This window comes from Macrobrachium rosenbergii, chromosome 50 (genome assembly GCF_040412425.1).
Source record: "Macrobrachium rosenbergii isolate ZJJX-2024 chromosome 50, ASM4041242v1, whole genome shotgun sequence".
In the NCBI taxonomy this organism is placed as follows: Eukaryota; Metazoa; Arthropoda; class Malacostraca; order Decapoda; family Palaemonidae; genus Macrobrachium; species Macrobrachium rosenbergii.
In genome coordinates, this window is record NC_089790.1 from 36,982,275 (window position 1) to 36,996,429 (window position 14,155).

At 37.6% G+C, this 14,155-nt stretch overlaps 1 protein-coding gene across 4 annotated transcripts in view; it reads right to left on the reverse strand.

Moving 5' to 3' along the window:
• The window catches only part of LOC136832839 (tyrosine-protein kinase BAZ1B-like), a 193,388-nt gene that overhangs the window by 52,781 nt on the left and 126,452 nt on the right, over positions 1-14,155 (reverse strand). For all 4 annotated transcript variants that reach the window (XM_067094492.1, XM_067094491.1, XM_067094493.1 and 1 more), the window contains exons 18-19: positions 13,612-13,759; positions 13,339-13,468 (exon numbers count right to left, since the gene is read on the reverse strand). In XM_067094492.1, coding sequence (XP_066950593.1) covers positions 13,339-13,468; positions 13,612-13,759 — 278 coding nt within the window. The remainder of the gene's footprint in view (positions 1-13,338; positions 13,469-13,611; positions 13,760-14,155) is intronic.

Sequence of the window (14,155 nt, forward strand, 5' to 3'; positions counted from 1 at the left end):
TCTTGCTTCAATGACCTGAGGGATGCATACTTTCGCACCAGTCCATCTGGTCCCCAAGAAATTTCTTTGCTTTATATGATGTGGCCATTTGTTCCAGTTCCAGACCCTTTGCTTCGGTCTATGTCAAGTTTCTCAGTTCTACATCAAGACTCTAGCTCCCTTAGCCAGTGTGAACCAGCATCATACACCTGCTGAAGAGAGTATCACAGATTCCACCTGACCTAAAACTTCTGATGTTTTCAGAAGCTCTAACATAGGCTAGGGTACCCACTTGAACAAGAGGGGTATGATCCCAGAAAGAGAGTAGCAGGCACATAAACTACCTACACTATGGAAGGCATTAACCTTTAAGCTTTCGTGGCTTGTCCACTCAGATTACTACATTAAGGTCATGGCTAACAAAACCATTGCCATAACTTACTTGTAAAACTAGGAGGGACAAAGTCAGTCTCTTAGACTTGTTAGCAGTCAGTGTCTTCACCTGAGTAGTGGGGTAGGGGATTCTCAGTGCCTCAGTTCATTTAATAACTTGACAGACATGTCCAACAGAGCTCACCTTCTGCAGGTTTTACAGTTACCCACAGCTACTGCATTTTTCCATGTGGTGATCATCAAGCAATGTCTAAGAGAAAGTTGCTTTTCATAAGTTATGGCAGCAGCTATCACAACCCCTGCAGGCCCTCTATCAATGCTCTTTACCTAACATGTCTACCTAAGAAATGTCAAGAATACTGTATCTTTCTTTCTTTTAGTATTCAGCTGAAAATCCTTAAGGACAAGGTCAACAGACTACAAACTCAAGAGGGCTCCTTTAGGAAATCAGCCTGCAAAGAGAGAAAAGTTATAAGAAAAGGTGATAAATATATATGAAGAAACAGAAAATAAAACAAATACACCTCAATTCAGATATCAACAGATAGCAGGAATGAATTTGCTCCTCTCTTAAATATTTGGAGATCAGAAGATTTCACAACTGCACCAGGCAAACTATTCTACATTTTAGTTATAGCCAAGATAAAATTCCTACCAGACCGGGTAATGATGCTAAAAAAACTATACACACTTTGCAGCAGCAGCCTGCCTAGTGTTGCAGGCAAAAACAGCTAGGTCAGGTAAAGAAGAGTGCAGGGGATGTTTGTTGCAGTAGTACATTTTATGCAACAAACTTAATGAACTCACTCTGTGCCACAAATCAACCCTAAAAGTTGGCAAAATAAACTTGACTGATTACATAACTTTATCCAAGAGTTTGAGATTGAGAATCAGCAACCAAACACCACACCGGAGAACAGTGCTCCAAACAAAGAGGAGGAGAGTTAAAACACTCTTATATAATAGCTTCACCACGAAACATTCAAAAACATAACTGCAAGTTACCAACTTCTTGAGAAACCAAAGAAATATTATTACATATGTTTCTCATAACTCAATTTCTTATCAAAGTTATGCCTAAAATCTTAAGGGAGTCACTACCATTTAAAAACATACCATTTAAATGTAAATCAGGATGCAAAGGTATAAGTGTTCTGAAATGACTAACAACCTGAGTTTTTGAAAGCTTCATGCCCCAAAGCTTACTCCACTTCTGAATATGTGCCAGACCTCTATTCAAGGATTCTGCAACTACAGACTTAAAGTGCGGAGAAGGAACAACAGTTAGAACAGGAGCACCATCGGCATATGCAATTAGTTTGTTTTCCAAACCAAGCCACAAGTCACTATACTCTGGCCACAAAAGGTTGAGACTCAAAGGTGATTAGCACTGTTGCCATATTTTCTTAAACCCGTTCAAACTTTACAGGAAAAAAGGGTGATAATCTGGTGTATCTGGCATTTTTTTTTTTCGAGCGCCGTTGCCATTTCCTCATGTGTGGATGATTAAGGGACGTGACCACGGGTCACAGTAATAAAGAGGATTGTCTGTCACCCACCCTCCATTCATCGGTACAAAAGCAAAACACGAAGATCAAAACATTACACTTGGACCTTGCTGTACATTTTTCATTTTTCTCAATACAAAATTTAATTAAAGGTGTGTATAAATATAATATATATAATATATATTATATATTCCTTTTATGTAAACAAATACATACGTTAACATATATGAGCACACGTGTACATTGCTTAAAAGTGAAGTCACTTGTAAATAAAAGCAAATAACTGGACAGCATGCTTGAATATGTCCATTCTCAGGGTTAACCTTAACCTTAAAGCTAATCCGGAAAATGTACCTTTTTGGATTAGGATTAAATACCACCTTCAGAAAGATGGGAAGCTTGTCAACGCCACTAATTGTAGGATGGTCTCAACCTTTCGTAGCCAGAGTATAGTATAGAGAATAAATAGAAAAGGTCCAAGGAACACCTAAAATGATATGAGTAAAGCAACAATAATGCCCAACAACACAAACTTTGGGTTCTGCCTATTAAAACCTCATTAAAAATATTAACAAAAGATCAACCAATTCCCAACAATCTTAGCTTGTAGATGAATGCTTCATGATTCACGGAGTCAAAGACTGCACTAATATCTAAACCAACCATGTGTGCCTCTACAACCTCATCTAGAGCATCTTGCAAGACAGTTGATATTGACAAGAGTGCATCACTAGTACCAAGACCTTTATAAAAACCTAACCGTTATGCTGAAAGCAGATTATCATCTTCAACAAACCTACAAAGATGCTCAAAAACCTTAGATAATACATGGGCAAATGAAATTGGCCTATAGTCCAGGGGCCATGATAAACTAAAGGAAAACTTGAAAGTTTAACTTTTAAAAATAGTAGTAATCTTAGGTGCAATAAAATCAGCTATCATTTCAAAAAAGATGGGGAGGATCCTTTTAGGATGTCTCCATTAACTGTCAAGGTTCAGAAGCAATGATTTGACTTCTCTAAACCTGAGGTCATTGAACACAACTTAGGCTTTGGAAAGTATGCTAAGGCGACACCATGGACTTACTACACTGTTTGCTCACGAAGACTTGAGACAAAAGTTCTGCCTGCTGTTTAATACTATTATAGGTTAGTGCTTCATACTCTCATCCTTCTTCCAGCATGGGTATGACTTAGGCAATGACAGAAACCTTCCTGATCTGTTTTTTTTTTTATCTGCCTGGGCTACTCCATAGACTAATGTTAATAAAAATTGGAGCTTACTGTGGTACTGTGTAATCGCACTAAGCCCACTTTACCCTCCTATTATACACCTTCCTCAATTTGACTCTCCAGACTGTTCCTAACTGATTTACCTCATCTAAGTGTCAGTAAGCTCCATGCCATTTCAGGCTGATTCTCTTATTCCAGCTCTTGACTTAAGAAATTTAGGCTGTCAATCCAAGTGCTGCTGTACTTTTAGCCATTCAGTGCTTAAGATGACAGTGAAAAGAGGGAGTTGGAGTGGTTAGACAACAATAAAGAGATCCAGAAAATAAAGTGCAAGGATTCAAAAGTGGAACTGGGAGAGAATCTCAGCTACACCAAGCAGTATTAGTTAAGAGGTTGGACAGGAAGAAAGGAGGCAGGAATAGAGGTAAAGCAGAGGGCTAAACAATAAGTGCAGCTAAGGGCTGAAGGGCTACTACAAGCACCCTTTTAGTAATGCCTACAGTGCACTGATAGCACTACCCCCCTACGGGATTATTCTAGCTGTTGATCTTCAGTATGTCTTTCATTTATTCTTGAGTTTGTGGCTAAGATTTATTCTTCTGCTAAAAAGAGCTCATTCTTCAATTACTTCAATTATTCTTTAGAAGCTTGAATTTCAAGCCCATGGTCCTTTTGAGCTTGTTCCATATGAATAGGGTTCATCTTCTAAACAATAATGAAAATAATTACTCCCTATTTCTGCCTTGCCCTCCTCTTCTCAAGACAGCTTTCTCCACCCTATGAGAGCCATCAAGTTGTGCCTCCAACAGAGAGAATAATTCTGGTCGTCTTCATCTGTTCGTTCACAATGGTATTATTATTATTATTCAGAAGATGAACCCAATTCATATGGAACACGCCCATATAGGCCATTGACTGGAAATCAAGCTCCCAAACGATAGAAAAACAGATTAAGAAATAAATAAATAAAAATGTAAGTAAATTATTAGAATACAAGGAGAATTGTATTAAGGTAGCAATGCATTGCATCTTCACTTTGAAGTTCCAATTGCACGGCATCCTCTGGGAGGCTGTTCCACAGTCCAATGGTACACATTAGTGCTGCTGCTCAGCAAATCTGGTTGCTCTCGGCAGGAAAAGAGGATCAGGGATATAAATTGTGAATGTGAAAGACCTGTTAAAATACAACTTATGAAAAATTGACAAACAAGAGACCAACTGTCAGTGGTTCAAGTCATAACTGCTAATATTAAGAAACTGAAACCTTCCATCATGAACCACTCCATCTAAAAAGAGATAAATCTCTGGCAGAAGCAGACATCCATACCTGAGAACAGTATTCTAGTAAAGGAAGGACAAATGACCTAAGACAGGTTGCACTGATTTTATGACTGTGGTAAATATATGAGGCCTTTTGTACAATACAATACCTAACTTATGTGCAGCATTTACTGACACTTTCATTAGATGTTTCTCAAAAGTAAGATGTGAGTCAAAAGTTACAACTAGAACAGTTACAAGTTTCAGATTCATTCAGCAAAGTTCCATCCACCTGAAGGGAAGAATGGGGTGGAAAATCTGTATGAGATCTGCTAATCAACAACGTTTTCGTTTTACTGGAGTTCAGCCTCGTGCTCCACTGACTATGCCATTTACTGATCTGGTCCATGTCCCGATTGAGGCTGAGAGCAGCTCCATTTCTCATAAGTGGAGATTTTACTTCAACCACAAGTGTTGCGTCATCGGCGTACTGAACAATCATGGTTTCCAGGCCAACAACCATATCACTTGTATATATTAAATTAACAGTGGACCCAGAACATTACCCTGCAGAACTCCAGACACAATAGGTCTTGGTTCACTAAAGATCCCAGCAACAGCAACTCACTGCTGCCTACCATTAAGGAAATCTTGGAGTAATCCTAAAACGCATCCACCCACTCCAAGAGTAAGTTTATATCTAAGTGCCTTGTAATTTACTAAATCAAAAGCTACATTGAAATCTATCTGAATTACTCTGCACTCAAAACCCCATATCAAGGTTCTCTTGCAAATGGCATGTCAAGTCTAAAAGAGCATCACAGGCAACCACCTGCTTCCTATATGCACACTATCTGCTAACAATCCTTTAGATTCCATATACTTATATAGTGGCTTAAAAATAAGTTTTTCTGCTACTTTGGAGAACAGAAATTGACCTGTAGTTACTGCTGTCTGCAGACATGCCACTCTTTGGAAGGGGCACCATATTACTAAGCTTGGTGCTCACCCCCAAAGATATGTCGACATAAAAATCTATAGAATCTACTAATCTTGAGAGACAACACACTAGAAACTATTTTAAAAAACAGAGGGAAGAAAACATCAGGATCTTCTCCACCCCAGCTATCAAGATTATCAAGAATTTTCTTAACCCTTACTGGACGGGCATGATCATACGAGGAACTATAAAAGGTTTTGGGCAAACACTGGGCTAACTCTATGAGTATTAATACTGCGCGCCATATGGTTTGGATAAATTTAGCGCGAAAAATGTTTGTATCACTTCAATGGGCCATAAATGACTTATGGCAACTGTATTAGCTCAGTATGGGACTTGAGAATGATCAGTGTGCCTTGAGATCTCATGGAGGGTTGTGCTGCCTCTGTAGTTCCAGGATGTCTTTTTGGTTTTAGTTCTTATCTTTTATGATACTAGTTCAGCTATAATTGTAAATTACAAAGAAATATTAGAAAAAATATGAATACCTCACAAAAAGGTACTGCAGTTTCCCGTCTCAGTAAATCTGCGTAAATATTTTACAATAAATATAATCACAATTTGTTATTGATTTTAGTTCTTATCTATTATGATATTGTGTGAGCTGTTATTATAATTTTATACAAGAAAGTAAAATAAATTATTAGAAAAAACATGTACTAAACCTTTGTAAAATTAGCATATTCTGATGAGTGTCTTGGAAAAGAGTTGTAAATATTCACTTTCAACTTCCCATGGGAAGTACAGAAAATTTTAAAGATTCTTTTTTCTAACACCATATGCATTTCATATCTTCCTCTTTCCATTGATGTTTTTTTTTTTCTTAAACTGGCCAACCTTAAAGTTTGCCCAGTCTGGGGGTGTGCTTAATATATATTTAGCCTGTCCTGTAAGGGTTGACACACCCCGGCGAAATGCACATTTTTTAGGTTCACGATGATAATCATCTGGGAGAGGGACATCCTCAGCTGATTACTTAACTTCAAAAGCTTGATGAAGCAGTTCAGCCTTTTCCCTAGGGCCAGTAACCAATCTACCATCATCAGTTAGTAGTGGTGGAATGGAAGACAAGCCTGACCCAAAGATAGATAATGCCAATTTGGTCCACTACAGATGAGGCTAAGTAATTCCTTCAAATTTCCTCTTCTAGGAATTATTGTAATTTCTCTTCGCTGTATGGTAAGTTCTTTTCACACAACTTCAAGATTCAACAAAAATTATGTAATTTTCATTTGAACGATTTCTTCTCCATGTGTTGAATTTGGTCTGTTTCAGAACTGTCCTGGGTCAAAGAATGCTATACACTGAATTCAGTAGGTTACTTCATGGGTAATTTACATGCTAAGCAGAGAACTTCTTACAACTTGAGATCAAAGTGCTGGAGGTTTCAATACAGCCTGGAGCTATGCTACATTTTAAACAAGATTATATCTATGTGGTGTGACCCAAAAACCTCTCAATGTTCATTCATTTGGAACTATCATTGTGCTAGATCATGTTACCAGCTGGAATGTGTTGGGTCATGTGTTACCATCTGGATGGGATCCAGACCACTCATCCTATTCCTATTCATGACTTCATCTCTCATAGCTGCTGCACACTTGGAGACCTGTGTTTATGGAGTACCTGCCTATACACCTCATGTGCTTCATGAGTCTACTATCTTGGGTAATGTCTTCCCTTTCATATCCATTAATTATAAATCTCCCATGCTTGCAGAGGTTATATATTAGCAGATCCATATGATCAGAAGATGGTTTTACCATACATCCCATTTTTCTAAAAACATATTCTCCATATTTTTCAAAGCCCTCCCCTAATAAATTGTTGCTTTATGGGACAACAAAGGATGAGTTTTGGCATATGCAATAAAACCTTTCTTTTATCAATATCAATCAAGATGATGGGACACAGTACACTTCACAAGTAATAAGGACAGTTTTAACCCTTGCTCATAAAATGGCCGTCCCCATGCAAACAAAGTGCAAATGGCTGCCCATATAGTATACTCCTCTCATTTTGCTGCCCTGTATTATTCCCCCACTGCTGCCAAATGTCTCCTTTCCAGGTTGCCACTACAAAGACTGGGATTTACTACCTGAAGTGGCGGCCATATTGGGCCCTAAGGCGATCCGGGCTACCAAGCTCGGCCGCCTGGGCCCGGATTCGTTCTCAATTGTGTTTTCCCTGATAGCGAGCAGACATCCATTGTTCTCGCTTGCCCATTTCACAGGTCCGCCAACCCGTGCCCCACGTGTGACAGGCCTTAGTTCAGGATACCCATCTACTGGATCGTTCCTTTGGACCTACGGTAAGCCTAAGACAACTCTAGTATTTTGGCGGCTTGCTTTTCCACCTACCAAATATTTCTCAACTTTTTAATGAACCCCTCCAAGTAAATTCTGTACTCCAGCACATGCATTTCTCTCTCTCCATTCACCTCGGTAAACCTTCCTTTGGTTCCCTAGTCCAGCCTTTTCTGAGCTATGGCCACCCATTGTTTGCATGCTAGTTTAATTCCAATTTGTGGGCAGTGCAATATAAGTGAGTTTCGATTGGCTGCCATTCGTGGGCACATTGTTAATTAGTGAATCCTTATTATTTCAATCCTTGCCAATCTGACACCTCTCTCTTTCAGAGGGATGCCTTTATCATGAGTGAAATCGCAAAATCTCATTCGTCTTCTGGACCCATACACGTGCAAAGGGACATGAAATTTCACTTTTCGTAGCACCGTCCTCTAATGATATAATCTTATTTATGATATTCATGTATGTCCCTAGTTATAATTAGTTTGTAAGCTAATGTCATTATTTGTCAAGTAAACATTAATTGTTAACAGAGTATAATTATGCCTTACTGTAACTTGACTAAAACCAGTACCGAAGGTCAGTACAGGCAGTCCCCAGTTATCAGCGTCCTCGGTTATTAGTGATCCGGTTTTACGGTGCTTGTCTAGTGACAACGATAACCGGATTTTCGACACTGGTCTCCAGTTAATGGCGCTGATCCCCACTTATCAGTGGCGCCGATCCCCGTTTGTCAGCGATTTTCGGTTATCATGCCGTTGGGAACGGAACCCGCGCTGATAACCAGGGACTGCCTGAAATCATCTTCTTTACATTTTTCTCTGTTTTGTTTTCATTTTACTGTCAGCCATTTTATAGCACTTCGTTGCCTGGCCAAGGCTGGGAAGTAACAACAATTATCAGCATGTGCACTACCTGCAAGCAACCACAGCCCACCACAACACATATGTGGATATATATATACAATGAAGAAAAAGCCTTGTTTGGTTTGCATTGCTGCAAAGGCACAAGAATATGCTGGTAATGTTTTAACAGCTTATATAGCACACTGACAAGGGGTACTGTAGGGGGATAGACTGGGTTGATTCTGTTCAGGGGAGGAAGCAAAATGGGGAGGGCTGGGAGAGCACTCTTCTTCTTTGGAGCTTTTGTGACTGCCTTTTGGTCGAAAACAATATTGTACACATCATCATCTTGTTAACAGCCTGTGAATGCCTGATACAGATGTGACATGACTACGTCATAAGGAAAGCACTCTGTGCAACTGTTCTTGGCGCCTAAGCAACGATGCCAAAACACATGAGAGAGAGAGAGAGAGAGAGAGAGAGAGAGAGAGAGTGTGTGTGTGTGTGTGTGTGTGTGTGTGTGTGTGTGTGTGTGTGTGTGTGTGTGTGTCCCCGGCTATCGAGGAACCACTTTTACGGTGCTTGTCTAACAACGATAAGTGCTGTTGTTTTTGGTGATTTTCAGTTATTGTCACGCTGACAACTGGCCTTACCCCCGTCTGTTTCATCAATTTTTCGAACCCTCCATGGCTCGCCTTGAAATCCATTTCTTGAGAAGGACCTGGCAAGTCCTTGGCGACTTCCCCATAAATGGTCAAGGCTTTCTGCAAAATCATGGCTTGATTCACAGAATCTCCAGTGAGCTCTTTCTGCTTCAGCTAGAGAAGCAGCAATTTCTCCATTTCTTCCATTGCTTGCAGACGCTGCTTAAACAATATTCTCGTTACTCCTACTGCAGTGTCTAATGCCTTAATTTCCTCTTTCTTCTTTAGAACAGTACATATCGTCGACACAGATCTGCCACAATCTTGAGCTAAGTCAGACATACGTGTGCCAGCTTCATGCTTGGCAATCAATTATTTCTTAACTTCAACAGTTAAAGACTCCTTTTTCTTCACCACTTCCTTAACAGGGTTCTTCTTCATGTGTGGCATTGTTATTCCCGATTATTAATCACAACAATATAATTGCAAAAATATGATGCGACAAAATTATGCAAAGCCTCAGCCACAAGCACAAACACAAACTTAAGGTACGACTTAGACTAGCGCAGATCAACAAGTTTGTGTCAGGGTCACGAGGCAAATGAGGTTGATTAAGGACTTTTCAGAATCTCCTATGACATTTTAAAAAAGAGAACCATCATCCCCGTTGTTTTATTTCCTTCCCACTATGTATCCCTCCGTCCCTACATCCACATGGCCGTCCCCCCATAATCCAGGACCAAGGGGATCCAGGCCCCCACCCCCCCACTCCCCAAAATCCCAGCTGGCTGCGCACGAGATTCCACCAAACAGCTCATAAACAGAATTTTTAGTTCATACGTGGGAACAGATTTTTTCAAAAATTTTACTTCGTATGACGAAAATACGAATAACGAATCATTCGTATGCCGAGGAACCACTGTATTACAGTATATGGTGGTAATAATAACACAGTAAAAAAATTACTCTACACAAACCATACAGTAATTAAACATGAAAAAGCCAGTACAAAAAATTGCAAAACAAACAAAAATTATTAATAAAAAATACTTCATGACATATTTTTTCAATAGCCACAAAAACCTCTTTCTGACTTTTAAGTTTAGCACTTTTTGGATAAACTTACTACAATCCTTGTCCATGGGATGAATAAAAGAGAAGCCTTCATCTTCTGTGGGAGGATTTGAATCAACGGCAACTCAAACATGCCATACTACAAGAGGGCTTTAAGTAGTTCAGCTCATGCATGCTCATATTTTGTGAATTCTTAAATATGAATAAGGTATTTTATACATACTGTAAATGAATTACTACAGACTTGGCTCTAACCTTTCTCTTTTAAATAATGTGTTGTATCATGTGTATATACTGGGTCTCTAACCAGCAGCTTTTGCATAGTACTGTATCTCAAGTTGTATATATATTGTTACCTGGTAATAACTTAAATTTATTCATGTAGTGAGTATGGTGAGTACCTAGATTTACATAAATTCATTTTATTTTCTGGTGATTAAAAAATGTTGTCATTTGTTTTGCAAGTGACAATATAAAAACCAGAGCTATGGCAAAGGAATTAGTGCAATTAATAGCCCCCCCCTTTTTTTGATGATTTTTTACTCTCCTTTTTTCCTTATCTGACAGTATGACGATCATCTGCTGTGATGATGTGGGGTGGTGGAGGTGAGCTTGTCAAAAGCTTCATGCCACGACTCGGCCTTGGGTATTCATAGTATTTGTCTACTTAACCATTTATCTTGCACATCTGTAAGCTTGAAGTTTATCAAGACGTTTAAGCTTTTCATTTCTCTGGTGTTCTATTATTTTACTTTCCTATGTCTTTTATCATTTACTGTACTTAGAAATCTTACTCTGTATTTTCTTAATTTCCACTGATGCATTAATACACCCTATTCACTTCACTGTCTTGTTAAAATTCACAGCTCTGACATCCACATTGTTGATTTATTATTCTTTAATCCCTTCTTATTTTTTTTTGCTTTTACTTTTTCCTATACTCAGTACTTTATATCAAACTGATAGATTATCCTATAGCTTGAAAGTCCCATTCCCATCACAGTATCTCAAGATTTTCCTACAGCTTGAAAAGTCTTATTCCCATCACAGTATCTCAAGGTTTTCCTACAGCTTGACAAGTCCCATTCCCATCACAGTATCTCAAGATTTTCCTACAGCTTGAAAAGTCCCATTCCCATAACTGCATCTCAAGATTTTCCTACAGCTTGAAAAGTCCCATTCCCATCACTGTATCTCAAGAATTTCCTACAGCTTGAAAAGTCCCATTCCCATCACTATATCTCAAGACTTTCACACAGCTTGAAAAGTCTGATTCCCATCACTGCATCTCAAGATTTTCCTATAAATAAGTCCTATTCCCATCACTGTATCTTAGGGTTTTAGTAATAACTTTTACTAAATAAACATTTTAGTAGCTATAATAACGTAAACTTTTTACACTTTCTTGCACTTTTTGGAAATACTTATCACTGCAAGCCATGAATCTAAGTGGGGAATAAATAACAAACTTTTGCTTTTCGTGGTAAAAATCAGAGTTAATCATTTCAGCTGAATGTGTAAACGTATATAACGCAACACCAAATGGCGTCAGGGTATGTGCAAACACCAGGCCCCCTTTATGTAAAATGACTCTGTATCTCTGCTTTAAATTTTCACATGCTCCCCTTAGGAAACCAAAAATTCAACCAAGTTTATATAATTTACATTAGAGAAGACACATACCATTGTTCTTGATAAAAAAAAATTTAGTGACCAAAAATACTTTTCTTAACAAGAAATTTCACTTTACAAACTACAAACCCTCAAAGTTTCATTGAATTTCAAATTCTGGATAGTCATCTCAAGAGATATGATTTTTTGCTTCTCTAGATTTTAAGTTTTGTGAAAATGTCAAAAGAAAAAAAATTAGTACATATTGTATAATAACTTCAAAAATGTGACAGACAGAGGGCTAGTTTTTACTTTCAATAAAAGTGCTCTTTATGTAAGAAATATACCGATATATAACTCCCCTTGGGGTACGTTATTATTGAGGAAGAGTGAATTTATTATTTAAACTTCAAGAGCAACAAATTATCATGAAATTCTAAGCACTTCTAGTTGTAAGTTGTGAATTTTTTTTAAGTCAATCCACTGTTATATCATTATTTCCATTTCTACACACAGAAAACATTGACATCTGAGTAGGGTGACAATAGTAAAATTACCAATGTCCAACTACATGGGATTAATCATAAGTTTTGTAATGATGTTACTCAATACAGATGGAATATAATTGTCAATAAACCTCTCAAACTTCTTTTTTGAGCTATATTACTTTAGGATGCGTTTATTTCAAATAAAATTCCGTGAAAATGTTAATAACTAATTTTTGACAACATAATTAAATTCACCCATTAGTGCATACCATTAAAGAAAGTGGTGAACAAAAGAGTTTATAAACCTCTCTATAAAACTTGCTTCAGCAACAATACTTTTTAGATGTGTTTGACAAACTGTCCAAAAATGTCAATGACTAATTTTTGAAAATTCTTGAAATTCTGCCATGGAGGCATCCATTAAATGTAACACAAAGAAAATCTACTTAATCATAACTCAAACAGCTGGGAAAATTCTTACATACAAAAAGAAAAAATAATGAATGAAGTAGCTATTCAAAAAGAAATATAAATGCTACTTATAGCTGCTGCAAAGGCAACGGAAGAAACAAAACTGCTCAACTGTCCTAGGTTATGGACTGAGAACTGCACACTGGATGTAAGTTATCAAATAAATCACTGATCAACACCAGAAATGTATTTAACAAACAGAATATCCTTAAAGCATGAATTAAAAATTTAGGTTGGAAACAAATGAAATTAAAAAATCTAGTAACGAGACTGTATATGCATTTGGAAATACAACAAACAGGGAAACTTAAGGACTTTATACAAACACAGGCAAGTGGTAAGTATGACTTTTTCTTCTGTGGTGTCTGGAGACTGCACTAACATAAAGGATAGGCCATCACAAAGTAATGGGTTTGAGATAAAACAAATATATGTATAATTAAGTGAATTCCACTGATAAATAATGGCTTAAACAATGTATATTGAACTTCAACTCATTCCAAAGCTGCACTTAACAAAATTACCTTGCGGTGCTTCAGGGTTTTCGGTGGGAATTGGTTTACGGATAGGCTTCATGATGCCTTTTAAGAACTTTATCTGTATGTGCCGCTGGGCTTCAATCAAACATTCTCCAAGTTCTTGGACAGAGCCAGCCTACGAGAGAGAGATAAAAAAATAAAGATAACACTCATACACACCCAGCCACTTGTGTAAATTAATAATACAAATACATATTTATTAATGTATCATTCCTAACTTTCCAAGAAAAAGTCTGACTGAACAGCAGACATATTTACCTCATTTGCTTTCTTCTCCCAAGCTTCAAGCTCTGGAACACTACCAAGCCATCCTTCATTTAACTCCTTTTCAATCTGGATTATATCTTCCCTTAGTGTTTCCAGTAGCTGAACAGATCCATCTACTAATTCTTCAAGCGGCTGCCACCTTGAAGAGGAAAAATCTGTTATGCTTAAATATCAATTCCCTATATTCATCAATGTCAAGACCAGCTAACAGACTGTTACCAAAATATCCTAACAAACATTTTTGTATGAGAATGTCTAAACCTTGACAATTCAAGAGTTTGGTATTATGTAAATAGAAAAAATATAAAATAGTATAGACATATGTAGTATAGTGGAAAATAAAGAAACTTACAATAAAGGAGCAAAAGAAGAAAGGACCAAGACTGAATCAAGGATCATATCACATCAGTCACTAATTCCAATGTACAAGGCAAAAAAAGTAATAAAAAAATCATGAATATATATCATACACAAGTAAACAAATAACCAAGTAGTTGGTCTCTATGTAACCTTCCTGTCACAGGGAGTCAGAATA